Genomic DNA, 20,466 nt, shown 5'->3' with positions numbered 1-20,466 from the left:
ATTGATCAGGGCTGCAGGTTGGGCTCTGCAACTGCACCTAGTTATGCGGGGGTCTCAAATTGTGCTCCACACTTGATGGTGACACTGTCTAGAGTCTGTTTAGGCAGGGCCACAGACATGGTTTAGAATCCTGCTGTTGCTTCAGGCTGTGCTCTGGCACTAGGCTGAAGACTGTCAGTGAAGCTGAGAAGAGCTGCGTGTATCCCTGTGATCACTGTTAGGCGGGGTCAGTGACTGAACTTTCTTATCCCATGGGGCCTCAGACTGTGCTCCTTGGTTGGGCGGGGTTACTCTCTGGGCTTCCTGCCTTGGCAAGGTAGTAGGCTGTGTTCAGCAGTTGGACAGTGTCATAGACTGGGCTCCCCTGCTTGTCAGGGTTGTAGGCCGAACTCCATGGTTGGATGGAATCATACATGGGCAGGGCTGTGCACCTGGCAGGTGTAGTAGGCTGGGCCCCCGTGTTGCTCTGGGACAGTTTAGGTTCCCTAGTTATGTGGGTCCTGCAGCTATGCTTAATAGTTGGGCACGGCTGCTGACTTGGCTGCCTGGCCACATGGGGCTGGAGCATGGGCAGTACAGCTGCCCCAGTGCTCTGGCTCAGCACTTAGGTGGGATTGGGATTTTGCTTCCCTCCCTGGGCAGGGTGGTAGACCAGGCTCCACTGCCAGCATATGACCCACTGACTGGGTCTCCAAATCAGACAGAACTGCCAGGTCAGCTCCCTATCAAAGGGGGTCACTGGCTCAACTCTGCAGATGGCCGGGCTCTCCGCTGAGGTGCTGTGGCAAGCAGGAAGGCCGCCTGCTAAGACCTGAGCACTGGTTGCTCTGTGTCTTCCCCCCTTCTCCATATCACTCTTATCCCCATTTGTCAAGTCCCGAAGATTCTTGCAGTAATCCCTGTGAGGCAAAACCTGAGTGGACCTCCTGGGAAGTGCTCCGCGTGCTGGGGGAGCTAGATGGCCACCTTGGACTCTTCTCCATTATCGAAACCTTAGGCCTAGGGGGCCCTCTCGGTGTGGCAGTTGCTAGCACAGAGGAGAGGCCATGAGCTCGGAGTATATCCGGTTCTCTTCCCCTTCCAGAGTCGTCCATCTTGGCCTCTGCTGTCCAAGGGAGTGCTTCAGCCTTAACCCCCGGGCTCTGGGATTTTCACAGTGCAGTCCTTTCTGTGGCTGGCTACCAGCTGGTCTTCTTGTGAGGGGAACTGGGGTCAGGAATGACCTGTGTGACCGTCGTGATGACAGCACTCTTCCCTATATGCTTAACTTCAACTAGGTTAGACATTCCTTAACCAACTGACAGGCTGTATCTTATAATCTTACCTTTCTGGGAGTGCGGCAGGTGAGAAATAAATGTGGTTAACTGTACGATCGAACCCTATAAGAAAATGCAGCACGAGGGCATGAATTAGCTTCTGTGTATGTATTTTCGTATTTTAAAAACAGAAATGTTGCTCCTCCGTGTAACCTGAATTTGCAATACGTTTTCCTTTTCCCTCCAGGGTGTCCATTGTCTCTTGTTTGCGGCTGTTGATTCATCCTGTGTGTTGGTAGTAACTCTATGAGCCACTTAGCCACAGGGGTGATTTGATTAGGGGTGCTGCTGTTTGACACCTTTCAGGAAAATGTTACACTGAAACGGATATTAAATTTGTCCCAGAATGATACTGAATAGAAGCCAGGGATGGACAATCTAAACATGTTAGCCTGGTTATTGAAAGTAGACCTCCTTTAGCATTTTTTTGCCCACATATATTTGGTTAACAGCACCGCTTTCCTAACAAGATAAGCCTGTGACAAATTTGATGATTTTTATTTGGCAAGGGCAGAAAGTAATGCCAGATAAAGAAAGTCATCGTATGTTGATGAAGAGCCCTTGCTGCGAGAATGCTAGGAGTCTGTCCTCTGAGGTTAGGTGACTGTTTGTGATGGAGACAATGTTTATGTAAGGGGGCAAGATTTGAACGCACTGAAATGAAGTGCTCATGTAGACTGCATCAGCTTTAGTGGAATTTATTTGATGGAGACTCGACCTCTGTGAATCTGACTGTGTGTGTGCTGTGTTTTAATACAGGGAATCGTCATCCGGGGACCTGCAGCAGACCACAAGGAGACATGGGGAGGAGTAAGTTTCCCTTCACTTTTGAATAATTTAGACCCTCTCCATATTAATCTACTGCATCCAGGAAATAAGATTTGCAATTCAGATTTAGGTGGATACCTAAATTGTATTTCTGGTTAGTGTCAGAAAGGTTTTGTCTGACGTGGGGATGTGCAGAGAAAGACCGGCAGACCATCTGTTGCTCACTGACAGAGGTCTTCCCCCGCTGCTCTTTTCTGACTGTCTCCCGGTATAGGGAGAGCAGGCTCAGATTTGATTCAGTATAGACTTGTCTTAATTCCAGCTTCTTTACCCGCTCAGCAAAGTTACTGATTTGCTTCCAATAGTATCCCAGCCTTATTAATAATAGCATAAATTAAATAAATGATTCTACTATGCAGCCAGTAATAAGTAAAAATTTCAAATGTGAGATTGATTTGTAAATGTTTTTGGCTTCTCCTTAATTGGTATGTCTGACCTTAAGGACATTAGGTGAATTCCTTTCATTTTTCCTTTCTCATAAACCTATTTATGGGTAGCAGACAATAGACAAATTTAAGGTCATTTCTTGTTAATATTAACCAGCAACTGCAGTGACTTTGTAAATAATCTTAATTGACGTAGGCCATAAAATCAGATGTTACATGAAGGACATCAGAGGGAAAACTGGTGTTCTGTGTAATGTAGTGAGAAGCATCCTGGGCGGAATTAGAAGGCTTGAAAGCAGGTGCAAAGTCTATTACCTGGATCAAGTCCTACTGCTCCCCTAAACTTGTTTGTTCATCTCTGAGGTAGGATTAATCCTTTCTGCACTTCTAGCCTCAGGAAGTTCTGATTCACATAATGTGATTATACATATGAAAGCACTTTGGGAATGCTATAAAGTATAATGGAAGAGAGTAGTGGTGACTGCTCATCGCTGCCCTTATTGAATAAGTGTATCTGCACTGGTTTTGCTTTTAACAGTTAAAAGGAAGTTATTTGATCAGATGCTTCTGTTGGCAACAGGGCAGAGGCTAGCGCTATGCAGATGGACGATGTCTCATGTGTCCTGTGTTCTAGACACCTCACTTGCCCACCCTAGAGTGGGTTCTGGTAGGCAGCCCTTTGGATTATGTCTCGGATTATGGCAGATTTCTTCCTGAACCATTTTGGGTCTTATTTTGCCTGTTTTCTCCCTCGGCAATTGATTTGACACAGAGATTCTGGCTCCTTTCCAATATTCACAAGATTCCAATCTCTGATAATTAAATTTTTTTTAAATAATGGTCAGAGGTCTAGGACATATCATATCCTAACTCGGCTATTAACAGTAGCTTCCAAAGTAACTCACTGTGGCGTGGTTCTCACCTAATCTCAAGCCTTTGGTGGATTTGGAGAATATTCTGATTGTTGGGTTTCATCATGGCCAGATGGAAAGGGGAGCTGAGCTGAGGCAGGCAGCACATTTCTTCTTGTTTCTGCTCTTTACAGCATGATCATTGGCGCATCAGTGGGGACACCTGTAGGTACTTGAAAAGGTGCTTCAGCAAGTATTTGCTTAAATGGTCAGGCAGTTAGTAGAATTCTTGCTAAAGGACAAGGCCTGCTAATGTTCTCTGCAAAGATGGGCAGATTTCCAACCTGGAGACAAGGGAAGTGTTTCAAAAAATGTTACTTTACAAACACATTGAAGTTTGTAATAGCAGCATTTTGACCATTTGTGTTGACCACTTAAAAGCATTCTTAACATCCTGAATGTAAAAAAGATCTATCCTTTACTCTCAAAGCTTTGCTTAGTTAGCCTGATAACACTTGTTAATTGCTGACAATGTTAGTGGAAAAAAGAGATGCTACTGTCTGCTCATGTTTTTTTTTTTTTTTTTTTTTTTTTCTTTCTGGCAATATACAATGAAGTTTTTACTGGATTTGGCAAAGATTCTCAAATACACAGCTCAGTGTGTCATACAAAGGGACAGCAGAGGAAACTGTCACAAAGACATTGCACTGGCCTTACTAATTAAGGAGCCATGAAAACAACACAGCTGGAAAACCATATAGATTAGGTAAAAAATTTAAATTAAAATTGAGGTAAATTTCTTTTACTCTTCTTTGATATTGGGTGAAGAGTATATAGGTATGTGTTAGAAGACTCATTCTGTTATTTATGTGGCATGAAAGAATTATAAACTTTAAAAATAGGGGGATGAGAAGAGATTGTTTAATTTCTTATTAGGTCATGTCCATTTTGTGTGATATTAAAATCCCATTTAATATGTGTGAGTCCTGAGCCAGGACTTAGTATTTAGGACTGTTAAAATTATATACTTGTTTTTAATATAACAGGTATAATTCATGGATATTTCACCTACTTTATCTTATTTGAGCTGTAAGAGAACCCTGTAATGTGAATAGGGATTATTATCTTCATTTTATATATTATAAAACTGAGGGGTCATGAGAGAAAGTTTTAGCTGAAGTCCACAGCCTGTAAATGAAGAGTCACAATGCAGACCTAGGTGTCCTCTTGTCATATTCATTTTTCCACCCAATAAGCCATGTTCTGAACACCCTAGCGATCGCTAGTGTATAAAGTCAATTAAACACGTAGGAGCTATCTGTGGCTATGAAAGGTTGGAAGAAAATGTTTTCTAGGATCTGTGATGATGTGCAGATATTTCTCACAGCATGGGGCACTAGGCAGATAGGCAAAGGGAAGTGACTCAGCATTCCTTACCATTATGGTAACAGTTAAATCACATGTGTATCAGATAATAGAGTGCCTCAAACATCAAATCCTCTGACAGTGGTGGGCCAGGACTGCAGTAATGCAAAATGCTGTGGCATGGATTAACGGTGGATAAGTAGATAATTCAACTAAGCAGCTTGCTGCATACAACCCACAGTGGGGCTTGCCTAAAGGAAGGGGCTGTGGACACTGTGTACCTGGCGTGTGGACACTATGTGAAAGTCACCATTCTTGACTGACAGGTTTTTAATCTTTGAGGTTTCTCTTAGTACAAAGGATATATAGTACATTACAGAACACCAGAGTAGTATGAGAAGACAAGAGAAAATGCTGTTACAAAAAACAAAACAAACAAACAAAAAAAAACACCCTACACACAACAGCAAAGCAGCATGTATAAATAAAATAAGATCTTAATAGAGAATAATTTCACAAAGAAGAGAATGTGAGCATTGTACAAATCTGTATATATAGGCTCACAAAATGTGATGTACGTAATGCTTCAATACTTATCTTTAACCATCATTTCAAATGGAAGTTAGAAATTCTTTTCACCACCATCCCTTCCTCCCATCCTCCCCCCTCCCCCCAGCAGCTGGTATATTTGTGACAAAATGACAAGACTTGGTTCTCCACAAAACATTTTCTTGGGCATTTTCTTGCTAAGAAAGCTAAACCGTAATAAAGCCTGGAAATATGACTGCAAAATTTGAGGCTACTAGAAGGGGAGGGAAAGTGGACTTGGGAATAAAGGTGGGAGGGGACCCCGTGGTCTAGGATAAAGGACAGTGGTGCTTGGATGGCCAGGGTGGGGTGACAGCATGCATCTGATGATGTGTGAACCTGTTCACCTGAATCACACAGTATTGTAAATCAATGTTACCTCAATAAAAGGAAAATATTTGGGATTATTTATTAAACTGAGTCAAATGTGATTTTTAAAATATATCTGTTTTCCATGTGAATTTTTTCCTATGTGAGAACACACTTATATGTACTCAGTGGGATAGCAGCAATTTGTGGTATTTATAGCCTGATGATGCAATTATTTAAGACTCATTTCACTGTGTTTAAATTAAGAGCAGAGCTTTTTGAAGAAATTCATGCTGTCTCAATACTAGGAAACCATAGATGCTCCTGCTCAAAATAATATTTAGCCAAGACTCTTTGGAACGATTAATTTTGCTTTGTCATCTAGAAAGTAATATCTGAAATAGCTGAATGACAGTAAGCAGACAGGTCTTATTTGTGTACAATAATTATAATAAAAATTTGAAGATAACTTAGCATTTTCTCTGTTTCTCCTCATCCAGTTTTTAGTCTTTGGAAGTAGGTTTTACTAGCCTAGTAGAAAATCTTAGGTCTATAAAATCTTAATCTGAAAGCTTAGTTTCCATCTTCATTTTCCATACTTAGTAGTATAGTAACATGCCTTTGACTTTCTAGTATAAATAAACATAGTCTCACTATAGAAAAACTGTGGCAATGCTGCCAGTTAGTCTTCGCTGTTTATGAAAGCATAGCATAATCCCTTTGGGTTTCTGGATGTATATGGCTCCTTTAGCCCAAGGAGCCTAAAGATATCCCCAACTTGTCAAGACTCAGTGGAAAGGAAGAGGGCTCACAGTTACCACGGTATATCCCTTTCTTTGATTCACTGTGAAGTTCTGGTCAGGCCAATCATAAATTTTATTTATTTTAAATTTTGAATTTTTTAAGTGAGGTAACATTGGCTTACATTATTTTTGGTATTTTGCAAGTGCAGATTCCCCACTCCCACCCCCTCACGATCCTAAACTTGAATTCTTTTTTTTTTTTTTTAATATTATACAAGCACTGATGTGCAGGCCAGAGGCGCGGGAGGGTGAGAGGATTCACCAGAGACAGAGCAGGGAACAGAACAGGCAGAAGGACTGAAATACACTGCTGAGGGGAGCAGCGAGCGAGACAGGAGAGGTCTGCCTCGCCATGTGGGTATCTCCGTGGCTGGCCGGGAATCGAACCTGCGCTGCAGAGGCTGTAGACAGCTTCACAATGCTGTGCTCAACCCACTGCGCCACCAGAGAGGCCCCTAAACTTGAATTCTGAGCATGCAGTTCCCAGGAATGAACCTTGAAACACAATCCTTGTAAAATGACTTTCTCATAATGTAATATCTGATTTTATTTGACAACACCCTGTTTTATAGTTCAAGTGAAGGCACACATTTAAAGACAATTAATTATTTCATTTTCTGGTCTTTATTAAATTTGAGTCTCTTTATTACAGTAGCTTATTCATGCCTCTGTAGTTTAGATGATGTCACCAGTTTATCGTAAATCCTTATCTTCATAATTTTATAACAGTAATTCAAATCTGCTTGGGCCTGACAACAGCTATTATTTTTTCCTGGCAAGTCTTTCCCACCAGCAAAAAAAAATGAGCTAACTATTTAATGATCAGCCTCTTTTTTAAAAAAAAACATTGCAGTGCTTGATATTTTTTTGTTTTTGACACAATCCTCCCTGCCTTTTACCTATAAATTTGGTACATAAGTTTAGAATGGTTTCTCAACCTCAGCACTGTTGAGTTTATTTTTAATTGAGGCAGAATTTATATAACATACAATTGACCATATTAAAGCATATAGTCAGTGACACTTAGTGCATTCACAATGTTGTGCATCCATCTTCTTCCAAAACATTGTCATCACCCCCCCCCCCAAAGGAGAACTGAACTGCCCATGAAGAAGTTGGTCTCTGTTCCTCCCTCTTCTCAGACCCTGACAACCTGTAACCTGCCTTCTCTCTCTCTGGACTTATTTAGTCTGGATATGCCACAAAAATGGAATAATGTGACCTTTTGTGTTGGGTTTTTTTCCAGTTAGCATGTTTATTTTTAGGTTATTCATGCTATATGTATTTGTACATTATTCCTTTTTATGGCTGAATAATATCCCACTCTGTGACTATACCATTTTTTAAATACATTTATCAATTGATGGACATTTGGGTTGTTTCCAGCCCTTGGATATTGTGAATAGTGTTGCTTGTGAACACCCATGTACAAGTTTTTGCATCAGTGTCTGGTTCTGTTTTTAGCACATATGAAAGGTGTGGCTATTTAAATTTTTAATCACATAATTCTTTATGATTTATTTCTATATATCATCGTGCTCAAGATTTCATGTTGTTTTTTCAGCTCGTGTAGAATGCCTTTCAACATTTCTTGTAGGGTGGGTCTGGTAGTATAAAACTATTGTTTGTTCATTGGAAAGAATCTTTATCCATTAAATGATGAAAGTTTTGCAAGTTAAGAGTATTCTTGGCTGGTGATTTTAATGTTTTAAAATTTCCTCTCTTCTCTTTCACTCTCTCCTAGCCTGAAGAGATTTCTGTCGAGGTATCTGATGATAGCTTATATGGGTAACATTTGTGTGTTTCATATTCTTTATTGTCAAGGCTGCCCTGTGTGTTGTAAGAGGTTTAGCAGCATCCTTGTCCTCTCCCAAGATGCCAGTGGTACTTCCCTTGGGTTGTGACAACCAAATATGTATCCAGACACTGTCAAATGTTTCCTCAGGTGCAAAATCACACAATTGAGATCCACTGATTTAGAATAAAGGGAAGGAAGTCTTTAGAGATAAACCACAGTTCATGTGTTGTGGTATTCTTCCTAGAAGTATTTGAGTGTAAAGGAGAACACTGTTTGGTTCCAGAAACCATGGTATATTACTAATCCTACAATCAAGCAGCTGTGTCCTAGGATAAGCCACATAACCTCTGTATTATAGTTTTCTCATCAGTAAAACGAGGGGATGGAGCTGTATCGGTGGTTGCCAGTGTTCAGTGAAGTGCCAGGCTATCTAAAGGGGTTCCCTGAGGAAAGGGTGGGTACTTGCTCTCCTTCAGATGAAGTAAAACCTGAATTTCTGCTGTCATTTCTAGAGAAAATTAACATATAAACAACATTGATTTCACCAGTGAAAAGTTATTTCTAAAATGTGCTAATTAACCAGGCACTAATTTGTCGACAACATGCCATTTCTTAAATCCATTATATTCTTGTTGAAGATATGCCACTACTTAAATCCATTATGTTCTGTTGTGGTCTAGAGAAAAAGATACCTGAGTGTTATCTTTGTTTTTTTTTAAAGATTTTATTTATTTATGCACACAAGAGGTGGGGTGCAGGCCAGAGATGCGGGGCGGGGGTTGTGAGAGGATTCACCAGAGACAGAGTAGGGAGCAGAACAGGCGGATCTACTGAAATACACTGCTGAGGGGAGCAGCGAGCAAGTCAGCAGTGGTCTGCTGTACCATGTGGGTAGCTCCCTGGCTGGGGATCAAACTCATGCTGCAGTGGTTGCGGGATAGCTTCATAGTGCTCAGACTTAACCCAGGGAGGCCCCTGAGTGTTATCTTTGAATGCTATCTGAATAGCCACCTCTGGAATGTAGCTTTTCGGTTTAATGTAGTATGTGTTTTATTAACACAATTATCCACTCCTGAACTCTAGATTACAGCTTTCCCATAGATATATATCATACTGTCAGTGTTGAAGAGTTGTGAAGCACCCTACTGAGGTTACCATAACATAGTCACGTATTTCAAACTGGGTTTCTTATTTGGTGGATTCTATTTTCTCCCCATTGAATGGGGTTATTGGTTATAGTTATTTCCATTTGGGACAGAAGTGTAGGTAGTATAGGGAGAGTCCATAAGCTAAAAAGAAAGGTTTATGGTTTAACAGTTGTAAACATTATGACTAATTTGATATTCTTGCTGATATCATTAAAGAGAAATAACCCATCTTTGGAATTCTCCTGTTGTGATGATTCTACCTGATTGTGTGCTTAATTAAGTGCAAATTTGATCATTTGCTAATTCCGTATAGATTTGCTTCTTATAGGTCAGGCATTGCCCCTAGTCTATAAATATTGTGCCAGAGTGTCATACCTTTAAATCAGTTATGTAATTGCTAGTAATGTGATTGCTGTCTTCTACCATATCATGAAAAATTCTTCCTGAGAAAATTCAGCCTTTTACCTGACTTTCTGGGAGAATCTGTTATACCATTTCTCTCTATCTCATTTTTCCTTACAAGACATAAATTCATTAGACAGGACATCTGAGAGTATGATCTAAAACTGGTTTTTAGAAAGCCCTATTGAGTTAGTTAGAGTCACTCTGGGGGAACCATGTTCTGTTTTTAAAGAATATTGACTTTGTAGTTGCATATTACCTCTTTTGTCTTCTCTCATAGAAATCCATTTCTGGCATTTTATCCACACTTATTCCTGGAAACCTGTCTGCTATCATTTGACATTTCATTGCATGCTTCCAGTAGCACAAAGATACATTTTTTTTTAAATGTCTTAGGTAGTGATCCTCATCTCCCCATTATCTTAAAGAACAGGTTCAGGATATTGAAGATATTGATAGCAGTTATCTCTTCTCTCAAATCCTTAGACTTTCTACTGTTACTTAGTCCTGTAACTTCAAGTTACTTTTTAAATGTATGCATTCCTGAATGGGTTTCAGCTCCCTAATTCGTGTGTAAGCATATACTACATGCCATTCTCACTAAATTACAAGTTTCTGACAACCTGGTTGGGCACATGAACACTCCCATACAAAATCTGAAATATAAACCTACCTGCTATGAAAAAGTTAATCTTTAATTTCCATAAATTGATTGCATTAGTGAAATAAATTTGGAAACATTCTGTTTTACCACCTTCCTAAGTAGTTGGAGAGTGATTCAAATAGCATCTTTCCATTTGCATAATTTTGTTTTTCAGTAAGTGAAATGTCACTTCAGAATGTGATGCTTGTTTTCCCAGGGAAAGTTATTTCCATCAATCTATGATAAGAAATACCTATTTAACACCTACTTCAGCAGAATAAAAAACCTGAAGGCATTCTATGCATGCTCAACAGAGTAAAGAAAAATATAAAAACAGCTTAAAAGCAGGAAAACAAGGAATTGTGAGTGTGGCACTTTATAAGGTTTTCTGGGTTTTGTTTTGTTTTTTAACTGAGTACAAGGTTGGGTGGGGAAGGTGTGTTGTTGATTTTCTTGTTTAAATTTTTGTTCTTCACCGGGGTAGGTGATGGTTTGGCTGAAAGTAGTGTATTCAGATCCCAAAGGATCTGGATGTGATATACTATTCTCACTTAACAAAATCCTTTTCATTTATAAAACTCAGTACAGTTGAAACAGGAAGAACCTGAGAAATCATATACAATACCTTACCTTAGCTTCACAAATTAGGAGACCAGCTCAGAGAAATTAGGCAACAAATACAGAATTCATGTAGCCCACTTAGCTCCCGAGCTGGAACAGGAATCTGCAGTATCCTGACTAGAAGTTCAGGACCTTTTCACCATACCACTTTTTTCTCTTCCTGCAGTTTCATTTGCCTTTCTCCAGGGTTGGTGAAAGCAGCGAATGGATACCAGCTTTCTTTGACTTCAACAAGGTAGTCTCACAGGCAGTTTTCATTTGACAAATGGAATTCTCATAAAAGACAATAACTTGGCACATCCAGTCTTTTGTGAGAAATCCACAACTAAATAACATAGCAGAGATTCATTCAGAAAGAAAAATAACTTATTACTCTGTATGTGGACTCGGGTTCAGTCTACAGTACATCAGCATTTACACAACACCTCCTAGGAACAAACTTTCCATTTGAAGGGACACAGTTGCAGATGGCCGATGCTCACCTTTTAAATAAGTATCAAGAAACTTATTTAAAACTATTTTATATGGAATTCATTTGAAAATAAATCATATATGTTCGCTGCTTTCTGAAATTATATCCTAAATACCATACAGCCCTCTTATGGTGACTCAATAATTAATACACATGATCATTGGTGCCTACAGCTTTGGAAAATGTTAATGTAAGGGAGTTAGAGGCTACTCGAAATAGCTTTCAAAGGGCCTTCTCTCTTTTCTCTTGTGTTCGGAGTAATCAGTTTTCACTTCTTGTTGCTGTCAGTGTGTTGATCTAGTTCAGTCCACCATTGCACCTTCTACTTTTCAGCTCCAAGGTCCAGTGAGCCTTTCAAGTCTCATAGTCATTCTTGTGTATGTGGATTGAATGACTATTCTTGATCAATCTAAGAGGGTTGGGCCTCCCCTGGAGGTAAAGCATAAATCATACTGCATGGCCGTGGTCATCTCTTGTTCCTAAGTTCGTGAGACTGTGTTTGGTTTTGAGTGACTTCTGCATAAATGATGTATTACTAAACACTCACAAAGGTTATGTAAAATAAGGCAAGCTACCTCAACTCACAAGTAACCTAAGAATCAGCAGAACATAATTTAACTCTCCAGTGTAATTTGTACCTCTAAGCATATGTATCTGCCATGTGTGTAATTTTCATTTGTCCTTAACAGCTTCTTTGTGGGCTTTTATTAAAATTCTGATGATGATAGGCCATCATACTTCATTTGATCAAACTTTGAAGTGAATGAAAGTAAGCATATAAGCTATGGTAAAGAATATTTCTGAAATGTTTTAATTTCATGATAGTCACCCCAAATATTTATGAATCATTGAAGTGTATTATAGCCACCACATGGCATTAGAGAATTGAAAGGAACTATGAGATTCTCTCAGGTGTTAATAGTGTTTAGTGGTACAGTGCAGCGGAATGATAGCTAAGGCCATTTTTAGTCTCACAGAGTACACTTGGTCTTCTAATTGTGAACTACCAAAATATGTATAAAATAACTGGTTTCAGAAGAGCCAAGTTTACTGAGAATCTTTGATACCCTGCTGGTCATGTAGGCCATGTAATCGATTAAATCAGATGCAAACCATTAATGTATACATTGTCAATGTACAGTATTGACAAATTAGCAGAGAGCGCCTCCAAGTGTGTTTCAGAGTTTAAATAGCACTTTATAAAGCTGGCACATTCATCTCTAACTTGACCAAGGGGACCACACTCCCAGGTATTCCTGGAGTTAAGCATATAGACTCACTGCAAATTAACCCTGTTCGTGCTTGTTTATTCTGTATATTCTAAGTGTATTTGCATTTTCAAATCGATAAGTCTCTTGTTTTTCCTTTCATGACTGACAATGAGTCATACTATCAATAATATTTATTGAGCATCTGTTTTTTGCCAAGTCATAAGCAAAGCACTCTGCGTACATTACATCATTTATCACTAGAAGATTGGTGGTGTTATTCCAACTTTCCAGGTGAAGAAGGAAAACTTAGGGACTTTGCTTTCCTCACATTGCTGTTTGCTTTAACAATACATTTTCTTTCTAAATGTACGATTGGGGTGTACCACAGAACAAGCTTGGGATTTCAGTGAGATCACATCTGTTACTTACTTGAAACAACCATAGTCCCTGGTAATACAAGAATGCCTTTTTCCTTGCCTGACCAGTCCTGCTCCCATGGAAAATTTGAGAACTCTAAGATTGCACAGTTTTACAGGAGTACACCTTGACTCCGGCATTGAAAACATAACAGAATGTTAAGTTTACTTGTAGAAAGATCCCATTCTCTGTTGCTCTTGATAGTCATGCTGCTGTTGATCATATGCAGTTTTACATAAGTCAGGGCCCCCCCCGAAACCAGAATGTCTGGTAACCAGAACAGATCCAAGGACGCAAGAGGAATGACTAGTAACTGAGGCATAGATTGCCCCAGTTAGATTGGTAGTCATTTTTAGCAGTGCTGAGAAAAGGGGAGGGCATCTGTCTCCTCAACATTTCACTTAACCTGAATTCCATCCTTACTCCATAGTACAGGAAGCCTGATTTCTCCATGTTTCACCTATTTAGTGATCCTGTTGGTTCAGTCCCCAGGCAAGCTCATAGAATCAGAGTGACTAATTTTAGGGGAAGGGCTACTAAGGTATAGCATATATTTGAGTGATATGACTGGGCGACGTCAGAGACTATAGTCTTCTTTTTCTGCTAGCTGTAGTTCTTCCAGGGGCCACCATGATCATGTGTCGTATTTCAGTAACTTGGAACTTTCAAAAGGGATTTCAGTCTCTTTCCTCGAGAAAAAATTTCTTGGTCCATTCAAGCTCGGGGTGAAAAATGGATTTGGGAGAACAGTGTCGAGACTCCATCAGTGGCCAGAACCCGTAGGTGAGAGCTTCCTAAGGTTGTAGTAGTCTTAGTTGTCACAGTGACTTTCCCCATACCAACCATAGGCCAAAAGAAATACCTGCTAATTAGGTATTAAGCAATTAGCTTCAAAAAACTTATTTACATCCTGACAGCTTAGTAGCCATTTGAATAGCTATTATATATAAATTGAAATAAAGCAGTATTTTTAGCTGAGTCATATAGCCATGGCATTTCTTACTAATGGGCTGTGTATGTCTGTTGGCCACTGTGCAGCTTCTAAAAGCTTGGAATCAGATTGGACACTGCCACCTCCGTTTCCTATTCCACATTGATTTTTCACACAGCACTTTTTTTTTTTCAATCCACAGTTGAAAATCCAGCTTTACAAAGGAAGAAATACATAGTACTGTCTAAGCTGTTAGTAGTTTGTGTGGTATTCCACAGATGGTTAGCATCAAAGCATTTCCTTCAAAAATGTAAAATATCTGTATATTTTCTAGGAATTTTTTTGTATGACCTTGGAGGCCCTCGGTGCACACGTTGGAAATCAAGTTGCTAGTTCCTTGGCAGGTCATAAAGCATCTGTCCGTGCTGTCTTCGAAGGAGAGCAGGTGTCCAGTTACTCCTTTTCTGCCTAATTACTAAGGAAAATCAAGTGGTTCTTACAGAACAAAAACCTGTCTTCTCCACTGGTGGCAGGGAGGAGGGTTATAAGTAGAAGTATTTTTATAGATTTCAAAAGGTAGGTTTTTTCTCAAAGAAAAGAATACACCAGTGCTGTCTCACTAGAAATGACTATAGATGTATTAATTTCACCATCAGATTAATAGGAGGTGGTTTCCCAGCTTCTAGTCACCCAGTCTGCAAGCTTCTCCCACTTTACATTTTCATTTACTCCACACTTAGGAATTCTGTCCTGTACCAAGTTCTTTACTAGCTATTATTAAAGACAGCAGTGAGATCAAAATATTAATAATACATGGGCCCTGTCCCCAAGAAGCTTGCAGTTTTGAGAGGGGAGCCAGATAGGCTTCCAAAAGTCAAGATCATTTATTTAATTGATTACTCTTATCGAAGTACACATGACTAGTGAGAGTTCATAACAGCTCTGTCTGGTGAGGTGGAGAGTAGAATCGGGGGAAGGCTTTTAGAGCACATTCTAGCTGAATGGAATCAAAGTTCACTGGGCAGAGGAAATGTTAGCTACAAAAGTATGGCGGCACAAAAGAGCCTATTTGGAGAACGGTGAGACTGGTATGGGGAGTAAGGTGCACAGGGGGTGTGGAGGGCAGTCACTGCATATTCCAGGTTTATCCCTTTCCTTCCTGTTGCCACCATTCAGTCTCTCGGGCTCTTGTACACTTGTTCTCGCTGGTAGGCAGCAGATTTGTGTGTGTGTTTGTGTTTCTCATGTTTATTTATTTTTAAAGATTTATTTATACAAGAACTGGGGTAAAGGCAAGAGGTGTGTGTGTGGGGGGGGTGACAGGATTCACCAGAGACAGAGCGGGGGACAGAACAGGCAGATTGACTGAAACACACTGCTGAGGGGAGCAACGGGCAAGACAGGAGAGGTCTGCCACACCCTGTGGGTTGCTCCCCAGCTGGCCGGCCGGGATTGAACCCGCACTGCAGAGGCTGCAGACAGCTCCACAGCACCGCGCTCAACCCTCTGCACCACTGGGGAGGCCCTTTTTCATATTTATTGATATAGCAATTTTTTAATATCAAAAAGGGCAGGTTTATTATATAAAAGAAAGGAAAGGAGAAGAGGACGCTGCTTGCACAGACTCAAGCTGGAGGGAAGAGCTGAGGCAGCAGTTTTAATGAACAAGGGAACTTTCGAGGCTTTGTCTTGGGAGGCTGCGAGACAAGGCTTTTTTCTGTACCCCATTTGCCCCACCAAATCTTAAAGAGTTAAAACAGAGGCTTTAACTCTTCAGTTACATGTGCAGTGCAGATAGTCTCAACAACATATTTGACATTACAACACGTTTTATCAAAGCTGTATCCTTGAAGCAGCTGTTTTTTCCGGGGGGGTGTGGGGAGCAAAGGAATGTACATTCCAAAGTATTGCAACCACTAATGCATGATCTCATTTCTTAACCTAGTGATAGCTTTTTTTCCTTCCTCCTTTTTTTTTTGGTAACAGTGGAAATTTAATTTTCACATTTTAGGAGTTCTTTCAGGTGTGTCACCATAGTTCTCCCACCACCAACATGCCCACAATCCTCCAACACACTCCAGCATGCTCTCCTTCCACCCCACCCTTCCCTGATGCCTCAGATCTACAGTCTTTCAAGGGCCAGCCTTACAGTTTGTCTTTTTCTGATCCTCTGTTTGGTTTCTTTAGATTCCACATATTAGTGAAACCATCCAGTTTTTATCTTTCTCCTTCTGACTCACTTAGAATAATCCCTTCCAGGGGCCTCCCTGGTGGCGCAAGGGGTTAAGTCTCAGCACTTATGAAGCTGTCAGCAGCCACTGCAGCACGAGTTCGATCCCCAGCCAGGGAGGTGACCCACATGGCGCAGGAGACCTCTCCTGTCTCGCCCGCTGCTCCCCTCAGCAGTGTATTTCAGTAGCTCCGCCTGTTCTGCTCCCAGCTCTGTCTCCAGTGAGTCCTCTCACCCCCCCCCCCATGCCTCTGGCCTATACTGCAGCTCTTGTATGCATAAATAAATAAATCTTTTAAAAAGAAAGAATAATTCCTTCCATCTCTAACCATGTTGCCACAAACAGCTTGAGTTTATCTTTTTTGATCACTGAGTATACATACGCATCTTCTAGATCCACTCATCTGTTGTTAGTAGCTCTGTACCTGGATTTTCTTTCTCCATTTTCTCCTTATCCTACCCCCAAATCTGTTCATATATATATATGTCATGTTCCCCAGGTACGGTTACGTTCTGTTTACTTGTCACATCATGTGATCGCTGATGAAGGTGTACACGTGACTCCTGACAGCTGTGGGTGAGCTCACACAATAGGATGAGAAGGAGATAGAGGGAAATGGTGAACCTGAGTTTCAGATATCACTGCTGTGGTTGTGTCAGCCCAACCACAAGGCCCTGAATCTTGGAAATTGTGTTCTGTTTTTAGAAGACGCAGTCTGATCTCACCCTTTAAGTCTTAAGCTGCTCCTCTCACCTTTTTGTTTTCACATTGAAAGCATCCTCATTCTGGTAGTACCCATTAGATTACCAGATTTTTTAGATGTTAAATATTCTGCCACAACTTCCTATTTCCTGATGCATGGCAGGCATTATTAATCTCTGATAAGCTCTTTCCTACCAGTCAGATTCTCACTCCAGATTGCCTCGTCTTACTGGCCAGACAAGGCATGAGATAAAATCTAGTTGCTTAGTCCAGCTTATGTTACCTTCATCCCAACACACACACAGTGCACACAGGGTGTTTGTGGAATGTTCTTGGGATGTGATTAGGCTGGGAGTCAAAGATCTGTGTCCTGCTACATTAGCATAGAGTTGTGTCACCTTCTGAAAGAGCCTGCTTTCCTTCACCCTCCCCGCCTTTTCCATCTGGATAGCATTTAAGAAAATTATTTTCTTTTAAGAGATTTTCATTTTTTCCCTCTCTTAAAAGCTCAATACACAGATGTCCCCAAAGCTAGGGATATCTTACACTGCACTGCTGTTATCTGTTGCATTTAAAAACAAGGGAAACAGTTTGACCGGATCAGTTTTGCACTGGTCAGACGACACAAACAGCATTACACACAGTGTAAGACACAGTATTTTATGAGATAAAGGTTGTGTAGAGATTGTTATCCATTTTATTTGATCAACAGATGAAGGAACTGGACATGTTTGTGCTGGAAAAGGAACCCTCAAGGGAAATCAGTTACTATTTTTATGCATCGGTGGGAGAACTGTATGTCATTTCAGAGGGCATAATAGGCCCTGTGCCCAGAAAGTTGTTAATTCAGTGAATCATCTCTGAAAAGGGGTTCTGTAGGCAAATACATATGACAAAAGCCTGTGCCGTTTTCCTTTCCTGGAGATTTTCAGAGAGAGAGAGAGAGAGAGAGAGAGAGAGAGAGACTCCTGCAATGGTATGCAGTAAAAGATACTGTTAAACTTGTTAATCCCAGCATTCCATAAACACCCTCCTCAGAACTGGTTTTCTAAGGCGCTCTCATTTGGGTGTGATTCTCAAATTGGGGTAGTGCGACCTAGCATTACCTGGCAAGATACTGGAAATACATCTTTTTGGCCCTACCCTGGACCTGGAATCAGAAAGTCTGGGAGCTAGCCCGAGCAAGCTGTGCAATAAGTCCTCTAGGCCATAGTGATGCTGCTGAACTGTGAGAAATGCTGATAGAAAGTTCCACCACTCTTCTCCAACTCAACAGCACCCTTTTTGTTACCTTCATAACATTTGCCACAATGTTTATTTTTAAAGACATCTTGTAATGAATTTCTGGGACTCCGATGCATTTAATAGATGGTTACCCTCTGAGCGACAGAAGGAAGGAACACTTGGAAAAGGCCTACCACAGCTTTCTACCTAGTGTCAGTGCCAGCTCCCTGTTTTCAATTTGCATACTTGAAGTTATCCTATGTAATGAATCTCTATCTTCTATAAAATGGAGCACACATTTCTACGTTTCTATAATGTAATAATCCTTAAATTCATTGTTCCTGTTGCCATTTTTAAACAATTATCTACTGATTTTCATTTACTTCAAAATGTCCTTTTTAAAAAAAAAAAAACTTTTTTAAAGATCTTTTATATACCTTCTCCCTGTCAAAAGCCTATCAGATCAGGGAAGTTTGGAATTTCTTTGCATTAGCAGACATTAGATTCTCCTATCATTGTACTTATTTCTTTAAACAAGCATGGCACTTATTAAAAAAATGTATTATCGTTTTAAATGAATCCATATATAAAAGCAAAAATGACTTCTCATAAGCATACATATAGTGGTTGCCTTAATTTATTTTAATGGGTGTTTTAAATGTGCATTTTGAATGTTTATAAAAAATTCCTGTTAAGTCACATAGAGGAATTTCTTCTGAAGGATGGTTGAACGTATTAAAGTGTCACAATAGATTTAACTTAATTGCATTCAACAAATTTTTCATTAGTGAATTATGGCCAAATTTATATTAATTTCTTGATATTTGCTTTGGCGTGTCTTTTTCATACAAAAGAGTTCCCTACAAGTATATTACAGTGATTACCTTTTAAACATACAGGGTATACTTATAGGAGGACTAGAGGGGAAACCAAATAAAGGGTAAGGAAAAAAAATAATAATAAATTAAAAAAACAAAAATAACCTGTAATTCAGAGATATTCTGCAAGGGAGGGGAGGAAGAAGGATCAAAACAGGGGATCGACGAGCACAGGGGACTATGGTGATGGTTCTTGGGTGAATTGGGGGTGGGAATTTTATGGGGGATATGCCTAAAAGGAGAAAGCAGACAAGCATATGTTATACAAAAATGAACAGTGATGCAATATATGTATACACATATAAGTAAAAATAAACATACAGGGTATGTTGGGTGTGCATTTTGATTGTTCATGTGCAATATCTTATTAGGAAGAATATTTTTTTTCTGAAAGACTGGAATGGGGTTAGGTGTGTCAGCATGTTACACTATCTGTCACGTACGTACATTTAGAATAAAAGTACAAGCTCTCCCTTGGAATAGATTTTAGCACATTTATCTTGACACCTTAATGTTATGTCACATTTTCTTTCCACACGAATAAGGGTTTCCTAAGTCAGACGGAGTTTTATTTTTTTTTTTAGTTAGGGGGACAAAGTCTGGTGGTCTAGAGACTGGATTTTGATTTGCTTGCTGCTATCCAGCGCAGAATGCCTTGGGGTGTCCACTCAGAGCAATGAGCGTCAGTGGCAGTATAACTCCAATAACCCCCCGCCCTCCGGCTGGCAGGGGTGTGCAACAGTCTGGATAGAACATGGTCAGTGATGTCACCTTCCCCGCCAGGACACCTGCTGCTGCAAGGACCTGTCTCCCCCCCCCTCCCCCGGAAGAGAGCAGCCTGAGGGGTAGAGCTAATTGTTAACTTCAGCGCCATGTTTTCTAAAGAGTGCCTAGCAGCTTTCAGGGTGTATAGTAACCTTGCACGTAGCTTTTAAATTACACTTTTATGCTTATTATTCTCTCTTTAGTTTTCCTCACAGGAGAAAAAGCTAATTCAGTATTGAAACGCTACCCAAGAGCCAATGGGCTTTTTGAAGAAATACGACAGGGCAACATTGAGCGCGAATGCAAAGAAGAAGTCTGCACATTTGAAGAAGCGAGGGAGGCTTTTGAAAATAATGAAAAAACTGTAAGTATTCTGGCAATTTTAGAAACAACTTTCAGTGATTTGCCTACCTTTTTGAAGTTGTGTGAAATCTGGATTCCCAAATGTGTGCATTGCTACCCGATGGGAACACCCCTAGGGAAGGACTCTGTAAGGAGCACCCAGCTAGGAAATCTCTGTGGGCCGGAGAGCTAGGATCACCTCCTGCATGTTGGTCTGTGTTTGAGCACCCCACTT

The 20,466-nt window shown here is 40.3% G+C and overlaps 1 protein-coding gene across 3 annotated transcripts in view; it reads left to right on the top strand.

Moving 5' to 3' along the window:
- PRRG1 (proline rich and Gla domain 1) overlaps nucleotides 1–20,466 on the top strand; it is a 189,258-nt gene that overhangs the window by 126,336 nt on the left and 42,456 nt on the right. For all 3 annotated transcript variants that reach the window (XM_037512544.2, XM_054695787.1, XM_054695788.1), the window contains 2 exons: nucleotides 2,076–2,126; nucleotides 20,093–20,253. In XM_037512544.2, the coding sequence (XP_037368441.1) occupies nucleotides 2,117–2,126; nucleotides 20,093–20,253 (171 nt within the window). In that variant the 5' untranslated portion in view covers nucleotides 2,076–2,116. The remainder of the gene's footprint in view (nucleotides 1–2,075; nucleotides 2,127–20,092; nucleotides 20,254–20,466) is intronic.

This window comes from Talpa occidentalis, unplaced genomic scaffold (assembly GCF_014898055.3).
Source record: "Talpa occidentalis isolate TD23 unplaced genomic scaffold, MPIMG_talOcc4v2.1 talOcc4.15, whole genome shotgun sequence".
Lineage (NCBI taxonomy): Eukaryota > Metazoa > Chordata > Mammalia > Eulipotyphla > Talpidae > Talpa > Talpa occidentalis.
Note: the sequence above shows the minus strand (reverse complement) of the source record. Positions and strands in the feature narration are given on the sequence as shown.